Source organism: Callorhinchus milii, unplaced genomic scaffold (assembly GCF_018977255.1).
Source record: "Callorhinchus milii isolate IMCB2004 unplaced genomic scaffold, IMCB_Cmil_1.0 Scaffold2, whole genome shotgun sequence".
NCBI classification, from domain to species: domain Eukaryota; kingdom Metazoa; phylum Chordata; class Chondrichthyes; order Chimaeriformes; family Callorhinchidae; genus Callorhinchus; species Callorhinchus milii.
Genome location: NW_024704743.1, coordinates 9,336,468 through 9,351,289, shown reverse-complemented (window position 1 = coordinate 9,351,289; position 14,822 = coordinate 9,336,468). Strand labels below are relative to the sequence as shown.

Sequence of the window (14,822 nt, the reverse complement as noted above, 5' to 3'; positions counted from 1 at the left end):
AGAGGACCTAGGTTTGATTCCCCGGCAGGGCGAAAGCTTAGGCAAGCTTCCTTACTTCATACGCCTCTGTTTACCAGGCTCTAAGTAGGAACCTGTTGTTAGTTGATTGGCGGATTGTTTTTCTGGGGATAATAATCCCTTAAAAAATCATAATAATTTGGTCACTCAATCCACAACAGTTTATTGACAGTTTCAAAATGGTTTCTTGGTTAATTATTGTCATCTTGCTCATTTATACCTGTGAGTTCTCGATGATGATAATAATAATGTCAAGAAGACGTCTCAAAGCGCTTCACAGGTTTCCAATTATTGTAAAGTGACTGTGGTCTTTGTGGGAGAACAAAGCAGCCAATTTGCCGACAACAATGTCCCACAAACAGCCATGAAGTGATTGGCCAGTTTTATTTGGGGGATTGTTGGCCAGGAAACGTAACTCTTTTCGAATAGTGCCACAGGATTTTTGACGTCAACCTGAACAGGCAGTCGGGCCTTGATTTAATGTCTCATATGAAGGACAGCACCTCAGATTAAATGTCAGATTAACCTATATGACTTCCAAATGGGGCTTGAACCCACAACCTTCCGACTCAGAGGCGAGAATGCAACCAACTGAGCCAGACTGACATTGCCAAATTCTGTGATATCCCGCACAGTGTGTTTTTATATCTGCCAGACCCTGTGATGCCCCACATAGGGCGTTCCTAAATCTGCCAGATCCTGAGATACCCCACACAGTAAAATGCTATATCTGCCAGATCTTGTGATGCTCCACACAGTGAGTTCATCCATCAGGCAGATGTTGAGCAGGAGTGCTGCCTTTGGGAGAGTTGAAAGGAATTGGGAAGGGGGCAGTCAGCCTCTGCCTATTTTACAAAGCTCCATGTGACTGATGGAGTTGTGGCTTTGCCTGAGGCTGAGGAGCAGCCTGACTTGCCTGCAGAGGGTTATTTACAAAGATTTACTAAGAATGTACAGCACAGAAATAAGCCACTCAGTCTAACCAATCCACACCTGTGTTTATACAGATGTTTGTACTCCACATAAGTTTCCACCCATTTGTTCCTCCCTTCTATTCCCCTCTTTTTTCTGAAAGGTTCGTCACAACCTTTTGTGGAAAATCTCTGTCAAATGTGTGTTTATTGTGAGCATCACTCACAAATCTGATTAAATTTGAATTTGATGTTCATCCTTTGGCTCATCGCTGTGTGCAAATTGGCTGCCCTATTTGCCTACAAATGCACAGTCACTACACTTCACAGTAAAAATCCTGTTAAGTGCTTTAGCTTATCCAATAAGTGGGAAATATGAAACAAAATAATCCTTCTCAGACATTATTTTGACTATAAAGAAAGCAATTGTCTCTTACTGTATCATTCCGTACCTGGCAAAATGGAGATTAACAACTTAGTCAATTAATTCAAAAATTATAATATAATAATCCTTGAATTTGATATAGTGCTTGAGACATCTCAAACCCTTCACAGAATATACTGTAAAATAAATTGACTATATTTTGTGGGCGGCAGCAAATTGCGCACAGCAGTGACCCACAAACAGTCTTGGATTGAATGGCCAAATTTAAAAAAAAATTTTGAGGTCTTATTGGCTTCAGAAAGCGACCTGCCAATCGAATAACAACCAGGTTCTGACTTACTGCTAGGTAAATAGGCATGTAGAGTAAGGAAACTTGCCTAAGGTTTCGCTCTGCCCAAGAATCGAACTTAGATCCGCTTGCTTATCAGAATCGTACAGCACAAAAAAGAGGCCATTCGGCCCATTGAGTCTGTGCCAGAATGAAGCAAGTGCTCCAACCAATTCGCAACTGGACTCCAATTGGGGAGGGGGCTTGAATATTCATAAGACAATGGGACCAAATGGAACATGCCCAAAGATAATTAAATCATTACAGTTTTCATTAAGAATACTCTTTCAAAATTAATTTGTATACAATTGTACAATGGAACAAAGGTTCCCATCAAAATATGTTCCTGGGCCTCTCAAGTGCCAGAGGCAAACATCTCTCTCCTGACATCCCCGCACCAATGAGTTTACAAAGATGGGTTTTTGTAGATGTAAGGTGTTTAAGAAATTTGATATTGCAAATTGTAGGCCCGTTTGCTTCACCTGTAGAATACGGAAAACATTTTTGTTTTAATGAAGAAAGCTATCAAAAGTAATGGCAATGCTTGCAAGTCAGCATGGATTTATGAAATATTTGGGTCATTGGTACACAAATGTATTGGATTTTTTTTGCGGATATTATAAAATTGACAGATGCTAGTGGCTATAGATCTTGAAGGCTTTTGATGAGATGACTCACGTGCGATGAAAACCTAGGATGAAAGTAAGAGCGAACTTGTGTTTTTTTACATTAGTGTCTAATATTGAAATGTCTCAGAGTATTTTACAGTCATAACTGTCAAGTGTAATACCTGTTTTTTGAAGGTTCACTTTGCGCAGTGCCATGTCCCACAAACTATTTGAGGTGAACAACCAATTTATCTGGAGGATTTTCACTCTTGAGAAAAAAATCTTTGCTCTCTTTTTGAATAGCGATACTACTACTAATAATAATCCTTGAATTTTGGTATAGCGCCTTTCATGTTGGCTTGAAGCTCTTCACAGGATTTATTTTAAAGTGTGGCAACTGTGTATTTTGTGGCATCAAATTTGCACCTAGCAATGTCCCACAAACAGCTATGATGTAAATGCCAATTTTATCTGGGGAATTTTTGACTGGGGAACCGGGAGATACTTCCTTCTCTTTTCGAAAAGAGTCTTTAATATTTACCTTAACAACAGACAAACAGAGCTTAGAGTTATAGAATCATAGAATTATACAGCACAGAAGGAGGCTATTTGGCCAATCGTATCCGTGCTGGCTTTTTGAAAGAGCTGTCCAAATTAATCCCATTCCCCCGCTTTACCATGATAAGTCATCTGAAAGACAACACCTCACATTGCAGAGTGCTCTTGTACTGCGCTGAAGTGCCTCCTTGAACTATAAGCTCAAGCTCCAACAAGAGGCTTGAACCTGCTGACCCAATGGCAATAGTACTGCCTCCATTTGAGTCAAACCGTCATTAAAAATATATAAACGATAAATGATAACTTTGAAGGAAATTAAGAGAAGAGATCAACGATAGATTTAATTCACAAATACAATCAGTAGAACACCCCAGGGAATAATCTCTTCTGTTTTAGGATTTATAATTGATCTTATTGTGAGCACTACATTAAGAGTATCTAAATTTTGAATATGATTGTTAGATTATTAGGCTAAGGAAGCTATTTTCATTGAGGCGGAAGCAAAATACAAGATTTTTAAAAAAAGTTATGAATAGAATAATTTATGCCGCTATAGAAATGCATTTTATACAAAAACAGTGCTGACTGTAGACTGAGAGTAGGTACGAGAGAAATGTTCACACACTTGGAGTCAACTCAGAAAATCAGTTGGTTGCTGGTACAGTAAGTAAATTGCTCTGCTGACGAATTCAAATTAAATCCTGATTGTGCTTATATAATAATAATAATAATAATCATAATTGCATGTGATATAGTGCTTTAACGTGTCGCTTGACTGAGAATGGAAACCCAATGGTGGGAGGAGAGTACTTGTGTCCGGATGACACACCACAGAGAGAGTCCAATGTGCTGCCTGCGATGCAATGAATAGAATTGGTTTAAAAGTGCAGTTCTTCTTCAAAGTGCCTGAGATTAGAAATTGAATGAATGGTAAATTTAAATGCAGTGCCCACAGAGCGCAGCTGAAAATGGCAGATAATTTATGCCCGCTATGTCAGCTAAAGAGCATGGATAATAACCATTGACAGTTTGAATTTTGCTCTGTTTTTTGAGGCCTCATAGCTTCTCCATTAGACTTAACAACCAGTCGGTGTAAAAATAAATCTCTCTGAGCAATAGGAATTGCAAGCAATGTCACCTGCAATATCAAACCATTTGGCAGAGTCCAAAGAACCTTGGCCTGTGTGTAAACGGGGAGTTTTTTTTAAAAACCAAAAGCAGCTAGTCAAACTGTTAACATCCATCATTTTTTCTACTTAATATCAGTACATAAGAACATAAGACTTTGTTAGGCGAAAGAAGACCAAGGTCCATCTTGTTTGCCTTCCACCATCCTAGTAATTGCTTGACATGTCATGTCCCAAACTATATACTGTATCCTGAGATATTTTCTAGCAGAAATCTGTCTAGATTGTTCTTGAAGCACACAACACTTTCTGGGGGAAAGATGATCAAAAGCACAGTTGAAGAACCTTGGTGATGCAATGGAAATATTATTGTAGAGACATTTATTGAAGCTGTTGACTTGCCACCACCAACTTTAAGAACTGGCAAAGAGTGAGAATGAAATAACCGATCGGCATTCTTCAAGAACTAAATTCCCTTTAAACAGTGAAGAAAATTATTAAAGGCTACAGAGAAAGATTTAGGATTAGAGAAATAAGCTCCAGTTGAATAGCTGAAACCAGTTTAAACTTAATTGGGCAAACGTCTTCCTTGGTTGGAATTGTAATTTTGATGATATAATCATTCGTCCTATTTAAACCTGCTCAGATGTACCATATATAACTGTTTGTGGGACACTGCTGTGTGCAGTTGACTGCTGTGTTTCGTCCACAAAATATACAGTCAATTTATTTTACAGTATATTCTGTGAAGCGCCTTGAGACATTTCAACAACGTGATAAGGTGCTATTTTATATCAAAGGGTTATTATTATTACCAGGCTAATAAAATATATTTCTAGACAGGTGGTCAGCAAGTTTAAAAAAACGTTCCATTGAGACCATTTCAGATGGCCTCTAACAAAACAAAATCTTGAAGAAACAAAAACGGAATGCAGTTGGATCAGTGTTTTCGGGATTTGCACTAGAGATTAAACTGCTAAACACAGTTGTTGTTTTTAGCTAAACAATTTCTGGCAAATATAATTCACTAATTTCTGAGCTCAGAGATGGGGAGAATACAGTACTTTCTCGGCAATACCTGGATTAAGGACTGACCTCTGTATCTTCCCTCCATTTGTTAGACAAACACGAGGGGTGTCCCTTCTGAAGGTGCAATATGTTCTACAATTCGCAGCTCCTGGTTTCAGTGTCTTAATGAGAACCCAGTTATTGTGAAATCGAGATGTAATTTGTCTGAAAGAAAGTCCTTAAGGCTTTTAAATTTTCATGGCATAAATACTTCTAAGGTTGTTTTATGCATGACTAATCTGGGAGACATGAATATTTTACAGCGTGGACTCTTGCTTGGGAATTAACGGAAAAAAAACATGACATATCCTTAAAGTATGAAACGTGTATATCAGATGGGAAGCTGCATTGCTGGGTCAATTTGCATGATATCAAATAATGCATTCATCTCAGAGAAGCTGCCCTTTCTGGGTGGCGTCTAGTGGTGGAATCATTATTACAGCTATTCGTCAAAGGCAGTTGCTTTGTTTTTAATAGAATAAAGAAAACTATGAAAATGGTGATGCTTTTTCAGTGCATTTGTCTCAGGCTCATTAACCTTGTTCCGTCCTAGTCTCAGGAAATGTTACTGAAAGTCACTGCTCAACAATGGGGCAAGTGGTATGTGGACAGTGTTTACTATCTGTCGAGCACTGTCCTGTATCTGATTCTAGATTAGGACAGAGGTTGGGAGGGCACCTAAATCAGGCATGTCATGTTCTATTTTCCAAAAAAAGCCCTGGAAAGGAAATGGTCTGGAGAACTGAGATGAAGTAAACTGTTTTTGTTCAACTTAAAACGATTCCCCATTGAAAGTCTTTGGGTTGTAACCTAGATACATTTGAGAGCTGATTATCGGCAGTAAAAGAGACCGGCTCCATTGTGGATAAGAAAGATAACCAAAATTCTTTCCTCAAGAATTCTATCATCTTTAGAGTACCACATTGTGCTACCCATTATCTCTCTCTCTCCAATATTTTCTCTCATACTCTCTTTTTCTCTCTCTTTCTCTGACTGTTTTTCTCTTTGAGAGTCTCTAACATTCTCTAACTCTGTGAGTCTCTCTTTCTCCAGCAAAAATACACAGTCAATTCACTTCACAGTATATTCTGTGAAGTACTTTAAGACGTCTCAACAACGTGATAAGGCGCTAACTCAAATGCAAGGATTATTATTATGACATCTTATTCCTCTGTTTCTCCATCTCTGGATTTCTCTTTCTCAAACTTTCTCGGACTCTTTCCCCATCTCTATTTCTATAGATAATAATCACTATAGATAATTAATCACAGGCAGTCACGTGTCACAAATAAATTGTGGTCTTAGTAACCTTACATGGAACTATTTTTTTTGCTGGAATTTCAATCTTGCAACCATGGATGGTTGGGATGTGGATAAGGGGCTTTCTACTCTAATTCTTTATTCAAAAAAGAATGGCGTTTAAAAAAAACTGCTTATGGCAGTTTTAGTTTTACAGGTTTGATGTTTTTCTATGCATTTTGGCCACAAAATATAGCGTAAATTCACCTTACAATGTATCCCGTGAAGCACGTTGAGACGTTTCGAAGACGTGATAAGGCCCTATATCAAATACAAAGATTATTATTTTTATTATTATTGTAATTATTTCTCTATCTCTCTATATTGCATTGAATAACAACACTTGGATAGCATCTCAAAGCACTACAGGAGTCAGTGAGGATTTATCTTGAAAGCTGACGGAGGAATTATATTTCAGACTCAGTACTGCTCCCTTGGGTTTCCCTTTGTTAGATATTACGGGTGGGTGGTTACTGCCTCTCAGATTTCTGCCAATGTTGCTTCATAGTCTGTCAGTGGGAACTGATGTGGAACAATCTGTGGTGACACTACAAAATGAAAACTGTTTATAGTTAGGATTGTAATAAAACATCACAGTAATCCTTGCTTTTGATATCATGCCTTTCACATTGGGAGGACATCTCAAAGTACTTCATAGGAATTACTGTAAAGTATAGTAACTGTACTTGTAGATGTCCCACAAATGCTATGAAATTAATGGCCAATTTTATTTGGGGGATTGTTGACCAGAACATTGGGAGAAACTCCCTGCTCATTTGTAATTGCTATCCCTCCACTCAGCAGGCTCCGGCCTGCTCCACGTCCCCTGCCCGGCCCGCCCCGCCCCACCATCAGCGGTTGGGCCTTCAGCATCTCTGCCCCCACCCTCTGGAACTCCATCCCACATTCCCTTCGCCTCGCTCCCTCCCTTGCTTCTTTCAAGGCACATCTCAAGACCCTCCTCTTCGACTGTGCCTTCGGCCAACCTCCCTGCACTCCACCCGCCCTGATCCCAACTCCTCCGCCCGGCTCGGGTCCAAATCCCTGACGGTCCAGGGCTTGGGACATCTTCCCGACGTGGTATTGCTTAATTGAGTGTGATAAAACTAAATTAATAATGTTTTTTTTAGTGGGTATTATAAGTAAATAAGTAAATATAGTAGGAAAGTCCACCACGTCATTTATTTCTTGATCAATGGTGAGTCTTCCTTTGAAATCTGTATTAGTGTTCCAGAACTGTTACCTGAGCACAAACTGGAGCCTCTGTGAAAGGCTGGGAAGTGAACTCCTGATCAATATCCTAATTGCAGGATGAATGAAACTCCATCCAGTGTGTTGGGGCTTGCTAAAAATCCAGGACGTCTCCAAACCAATGATCCATTGGTTAGTATAAAAATCACACAACCATATTGTTTGCATTAGTCTACAGCTTCAAAGGGGAATTACACTTTTCATGCAAAGTATTCCACAGGTTTATGTTTCTGGTAAGCACTGTATCTGACCCTGTATTAATACAGGGGCCACGAACACTAACTAAATCAGGTATGTAGTGTTTTTTCTACATTCCAAAAACTAGTACTGAGATTGAAAAAAAATACTCTGAAGATCTACAGTAAAATAAACTGTTTTTGTTAAAATTGAAACATCTCCAGATTCCAAAGGAAGAGCAGTTACCAGCAGACTAGAACTACAACAACTTGTATAACCCCTTCACAAGGGGTAGCATTCTTTATAAGGAGATGAGTTGCATTGAAAGTACTAAAATTCATGGAATGAATTGAGCTAGCTAGTGTGTTAAGAGCTCCTTGCTTTTTGTACCAATAATGAATGCCCGGAGCCCACTTCTTGTAACATCCATGTGCTGATTATGCCAAGCTATATGGATCGGTGAATTATAAGAGTTTCAAAGCTTGCTTTTAATCAGACTTTCAGTTATCTTTTGCCTCCCACCCCCATCCCCAACACTCTTCAGCTCCTCCTCTCACCTATCCCATCCCCACTTCTGGGCTCAGATGCCCAGCAAGCTCTGTATATAGTGTCTTGAGACGTCTTCCCAATGTGAAAGGTGCTACATAAATGTAAATTGTATGTTGCAAATAGAATCTGAGATGATTTGGGCCAATTAAAGCAGATGGGCCTTGAAGTAGGCAGATTGATTTTAATGTTGATAAATGAACACTGATGTGCATTGGAAGAAGAAACAGTGAATATGTGTATAAAATGAAGGGATGTTCTTTAACAGAGAAAGAGAAAGATTAGTTTTGGTGTTGTAGACTCAATGGACTGAATGGTCTTCTCATTCGCTGTTTCATTGTGTCTTATCCATCTCCCAGACTGGAGCTATGTTTAACTTTTTACCCTATGATGTATCACTAGAAGTCCTCCGAAACGTTGCCCTGTGTTAAGGGTACTATATAAATGCAAGTTGTTGTATTTTAAACACTACAAAAACATGACTTTGTTTATTCCACACAGACATGCCTCTCCACGTACGACGCAGCAGTGACCCCGCATTGGTTGGTTTGCTGTCCTCTGTGACTGAAACCACTTTTCCTACAGAAGAGCCTTCTCGAAAAAATCCAACCCGCTGGTCAACAACGCCGGGCTTCCCAAAGCCAAGCCAAACCTCTAGTAGCCTCGACAGAAAAAAGGTAGGCTGTGAACTGTCCTCTAATAATACTGAGGTTCAAATATATAATAATAATTATAATACAGCACTCGCACATTTTCTTAGGTTTCGGGGTTTTGACTGCTGAATGTTAACTAACTAAATGGGGTTAATAGGGAAAGGTAAGTGCAATGTAATCATCTCTGTACTTCCTTTAAAAGGCCTAATGAGTTTAGTCTTATGTATATTCTCAAGGGCTAAGGAACCGGCCTAATTTACTTACTGCAAAGGTAGATTTATACCACTAAAAATTGCTCTCAAAATAGCAATATACTAAATTGTTGCAGACGGTGAAGTGATGTATGTTGACAATTTTCTATTAACTTACTTTTAAAATTTTTCTTCTATAATCCTGTTTCTATACATATTATGTCAGTGCTGTCTTCAATCTTGCACAATGCTTGTCCTTCAAACCAGCAATTGTGGAAAAAAAAGTGAAGCTGTACATCTGCAGCCTCCATATATTATTTTTCTAAATTGTTATGTTTTGGCCAAATTGCAGCTCACTGCAGACTGCCTTCTCTAAAGCGCACAATGCGTCTTGTTGGCTTGTTCTAACTGCCTGATTACGAAGTTTCCAATTCTGCTCACACGATAAAATGTCTAAGCTAATAAATGGAACTGGATTGAAAAAGCAGCAAAAGGTATGAAATTTCAAATGGGTTCAGCAGCAATGACTGATATTTAGATGTACATTCAGGAAATCCATGGCGGGTTCAAACTGAGGTTCTTGCTGTACAATCATGATTGAGGCGCTAATACATGTGCATTATTCATTGTCAAGCTCCTGCTTATAGCTTTATAACAACAACAACTTGTATTTATATTATCCTGGGTTTGTATATGCACATCCCATTTGAAATAATAATCCTTGCATTTGATACAGCGCCTTATCACGTCTTCAAGACGTCGCAAAGCGCTTCACAGAGTATACTGTAAAGTGAATTGACTGTATACTTTGTGGACAAAATGCAATGGCGCCATAGCTCCTGCTTATAGGTGGAAACTTGCTGTGGACTTCCTAAGGAATAGAAGTAATAATTTGCGTTCAGCAGCTTTCAGTAATTAATAATAATCCTTGCATTTGATACAGCTTTGTTAATGTCTCAAACATCTCAAACCGTTTCACAAAGTTTCTGTAAAGTCTAGTAACTGTGTTAGTACTGTAGTAAAGTCTAGTACTGTAAGTGAAGACACTGGATTTTTTTTGTTCCCTTATTCATGAATATGTACGAGTCGATTGTTTACCCTTTTGCCTGTCTGCCTAGCCACCATGACCTGAAATGTTGCCTGCTCTTGCCCTGTTTGTGACACCATTTTGTCTTTGGTCACTCAATCCATGACTGTTTGTGGGACACTGCTGTGTGGAACTGGTTGCCACATTTCGCCCACAAAATATACAGTCAATTCACTTTACAGTATATTCTGTGAAGTGCTTTGAGACATCGCAATGATGTGATAAGGTGCTGTAAGCAAGGATTATTATTATTAATCCTTATTATTAATCAAAACTGACAGCCAGTTTGCAAGCATTAATGTCCCACAAATATCCTTGATATGAATGATTACTTTTTCTGGGGGATTGTTGGCCAGGGCACTGGGAAAAGTTTTTTTTTTCGAGTAATGCCATGGGATCTTTAAAGTCTAATATTTCATAAGGAAACTTGCGTAAGGTTTGCCCCGCCCGGGAATCAAACCCGAAGTATGGAAAATGGGCTGTCAAATTAAGACTATATATAAGACCTTTCCAAAATGTCTACGCAATCTGACATTTAAAGACAATGGTTTTAAGCCTAAAACCGCCTAAAAGAAATGTAGAGCTTCTGCTGTTAGTTAATCCTCTAGAGCTCTTGGATGAAGGAGATTTTACTGTACAGTCATTCATAGACCGTTGCTAAAATTAATGATGTAAATGTATAATGATTAAGCGTGACTGGAAGAGTACAGTCGTATCTAATCAAGGCAACAATGGGAAGATTTTTGACTTCAAGCCTGTTGGTACAGCAACTCATCTGAGTGAGACTGACTTAGCTGGAATAGCCTGCTCACAGGGTCAGAAGAAAGCTGGGTTCATCCAGAGATCCAGCTTCCTTTTCCACTAAAATTGCAACGTGCTGCCTATTTCAAGATTGTCTTGCAGTCAGTGGGATCTGTCTAAGTGTAGGTTTCACCTAGGGGGCCAATTTAGAAGTCTGCCAGTATAAACTGGCAGCCTGAGCTCGTCTTCTCAATCTCCTGTCCTGCTGATTCTCTTCCCAGGCTGGTTAAATGTACTTTTTTTTCATCCATCTGCATGCAAAGCTTTTGTTCTTGTTTTCCTTCCCTCCCGCTTCCACACACACACACACACACACACAAATAAGGAAATAGGATAACCCTGAGGTCAGGAATATTCTTAAATCTGCTTCTCCTCCTATGGAGTTGGTGGAGAACAAGAAAAATCCGATCCATTCAGGTCATTATGAAGGTAAGTTAATGGTACTTCAGGTAATTCAGGGCATACATCCAGGGGACTGTCTACCAGCTTTCCACCTCAAAGTAGTTTCACATCAAGATTGTGGAGTCCTGGAGCTCAGTGGTTCGAGCACTCGCTTTGCAAGTGAGAGACCTGAGTTCAATTCCAGGCAGGGCGAAATCTTGGGCAAGTTTCCTTACTCCACACAGAGCCTAATAATAATCCCTCCAAAAACCCAAAACAATAATAAATTGGTCATTTTCAATCTACGACTGTTTGTGGGACATTGCTGTGCGCAATTGGCTGCCGCGTTCGCCCACAAATATACAGTCAATTCACTTTACAGTGTGTTCTGTGAAGCGCTTTGGGACGTCCCCCCGACGTGAAAAGCGCTATATCAAATGCAAGGATTATTATTATTATTATATGCAAACCCCTCACAAAGCACTGGAGATGAAACCTGATGGAGTCCATTTTCAATCCATGCTTTTCCTATTCAGCTTCACATCAACGCCCAGAGAGCTCATAAAGGTGGTGTCATGTAACGAGAATCCCACTATAAAGGTCCATGGTGGGCTTTCTCATCATGTGACACCTCGGTTGTTACCCTTATTTAGACAGCTGCACATCAGGACCTTCTCTGAAGACTGCACAGGCAATCAAGAATCGTGTTTTCAAAGGTTCTGGATGCTGCCAGTGCTTGAACCTCTATTAACTGGTATCATTACCTTTAAGATCTTTCAGCTTAATTTATCCTTGCATTTGATATAGCGCCTTATCACGTCTTCGAGATGTCTCAAAGCGCTTCACAGAATATACTGTAAAGTGAATTGACTGTATATTGTGTGGGCGAAACCCAGCAGCCAATTGCGCACAGCAGTGTCCCACAAACAGTCATGGATTGAAGTGACCAAAGACAAAATGGTGTCACAAACAGGATAAGAGCAGGTATCAGTCTGGCTCAGTTGGTAGCGCTCTCACCACTGAGTTCGAAAGTTGCGGGTACATCTTGCCCCCATCACCTTGTTGGAGGTAGGATTTGGGCACTTGATAGATTACTTCCCCCTTCATCCTCCCTTTATTTTAGAAACCAAAGATGGGACTGTCACCTTTAGTGTGGTACAGATTCAAGGACCATATTCTGATAATAATAATGATCATTACATTTGATATAGCATCTTATGACGTCTTCAAGACGTCTCAAAAGCGCTTCACAGAATATACTGTAAAGTGATTTGACTGTATATTTTGTGGGCGAAATGCAGCAGCATTTGTGTACAGCAGTGTTCCATAAAGAGTTGTGGATTGAGTGAACAAATTATTATTGTTTTTTTTTCTTGAGGGATTATTATCAGGCGTGTGGAGTAAGGAAACTTGCCCAAGGTTTCGCCCTTCTGGGAATCAAACCCAGGTCTCTCACTTGCGAGGCGAGTGTTCTAACCACTGAGCTATAGGACTCCTAATGATGTGGAGCTTGAACCCACAACTTTCCGACTCAGAGTTGAGATCGCTACCAAATGAGCCAGGCTGACACACACTATTACAATCTTTTAATGGATATCACTCAGTTGTTCATTGAGGGGTTATTCCATTGTAAGAGCATCCAAATCCTTTCTGACAACCCAATCTTTGTAAGAATCAGTCAGGAAATACTTTAGGAAAAAGATTGGCAGATTTTGTTTCTGGGGGAATTGGATCTGTTAAACAAAACTGTCTCCTGAAATGAGCGTTTATGTGTAAGTCTTCACACCCTTTCCTCACATGCCCAGCAACATTCACAGGGTTTGAGCAGAGGAAATGACCACTTACTGGATAAAGAAAACTTGATTCTTATTTGTTTGTTCAACCTTCATGTACAAGTGGATGCTTCCATGATCCCGTGGGAAAATTGCCTAAGAGTTCTTTGTGAACTTTTCACCTTTGGGGGTTACCTTGTAAGTTATCTTTCATTGCACAGCAATGGATATGTGACCGTGATGCCCACACAAGTGCATGATGGTGCGTCAATGGGATACCTTATGATGCAGGGAACTGTCACAGGTGAATCATGTAGAATGTTAGGTGAGAGAGACATTCTGGAGTTTTTGTTGCCTCTTGCTAGATTTAGCAAAGGACGATTCCCAACTGGAGGGGTTGACCACTGTCCTTCACTCTTACCAGTTTACTGGTTAAAATGGGAGTTTGGGACATGAGTGGGACCTGTTGCGTCATTGCTGTAATATACCTCAGCAGATATATTACAATATTGATCATGTAATCAATGAGATGATGTGATTCAATGCGCAATTCCACATTTACATGTTGTAGGAGGAGCTTGTATCACTACTATGATTGGCGATATGTGACTTCGATGCTTGACATGAACAAGACTTTGTGCACACTGATGAGGAAAAATTCCATCACTAAGATGTTTACGGAACATTTAATGTTAGTTTTCAACCTTTTTTTATTTTAAAACCATGAAAAGCTGGTCGCGGGGAATTTGGGTTGGTAAAAGTGATAATTAAAAAAAGTTTTCTCAAAAACATTATTCAACTGTTGATGGCTATTTTCAGCTTCTGGGATGCCCAAGGAGATACAGTTCTGCCGATTGTCGCACAGGTTACAGTCATAAATGACCTCTGTGATCGTGCACATATGCCCTCCGCACAGATGTAATCTGCTTCAGGACACATTATAATATTCCTTGCATTTGATATAGCCCCTTATCAAGTCATTTCAAAGCTCTTGACATAATATACTGTAAAGTAAATTGACTGTATTTTGTCGGCGAATACATAGTCAATTAACTTTACAGTAAATTCTGTGAATTTCGTGTTGCCAGAATCACTTGTATTTCCAGCTTGTGGTCTGAGACTGAAGGCGCTTGCAGTTGTGTTGTAAAAACATGTTTTGTTAGTACCTGGCTTGTTTCCCTGACGTTTTCAATGTTCCAAGATGAATCCTGATTTTTTTTAACCCTCGATTTTACTTTTGTTTTTTGCATTAAATTTTCGCCTGTTTTTTGACGAGAATAATAGGCCCCGAAAAATACCTGGGTTTTTCCACCTCTTGAATACAAAAAAACTTAAAGGTCCTTAAAGATAGGATAAATCTATGTGGTTCCAGTTGTTTTAGCCTATAGAAGAAGCAGAGTATTTTATGTGGAGGTTTTGCACCATTCAAAGAGTGAGGCAGACAATAAATACGTGGGCAATCTTATTATTGCATGTATGGCTTTTTGGTAGTCCCCAAATTTTGCATAATTAGAACAAAAATAGAAGTAATCCTTGCATTTGATACAGCGCTAAACATGTTGTTGAAACGTCTCAATGAGCTTCACAGGATTTTACTATGAAAAGAAGGGACAGTGTTTTTGTAAGCAAACCCGGCAACCAATTTTGCGAACAGCAACATC

General features: G+C 39.4%; 1 protein-coding gene across 1 annotated transcript in view; it reads left to right on the top strand.

Moving 5' to 3' along the window:
• The window catches only part of LOC103185189 (partitioning defective 3 homolog), a 524,401-nt gene that overhangs the window by 225,609 nt on the left and 283,970 nt on the right, over nucleotides 1-14,822 (top strand). The window contains exon 4 of the mRNA XM_042331877.1: nucleotides 8,778-8,953. Coding sequence (XP_042187811.1) covers nucleotides 8,778-8,953 — 176 coding nt within the window. The remainder of the gene's footprint in view (nucleotides 1-8,777; nucleotides 8,954-14,822) is intronic.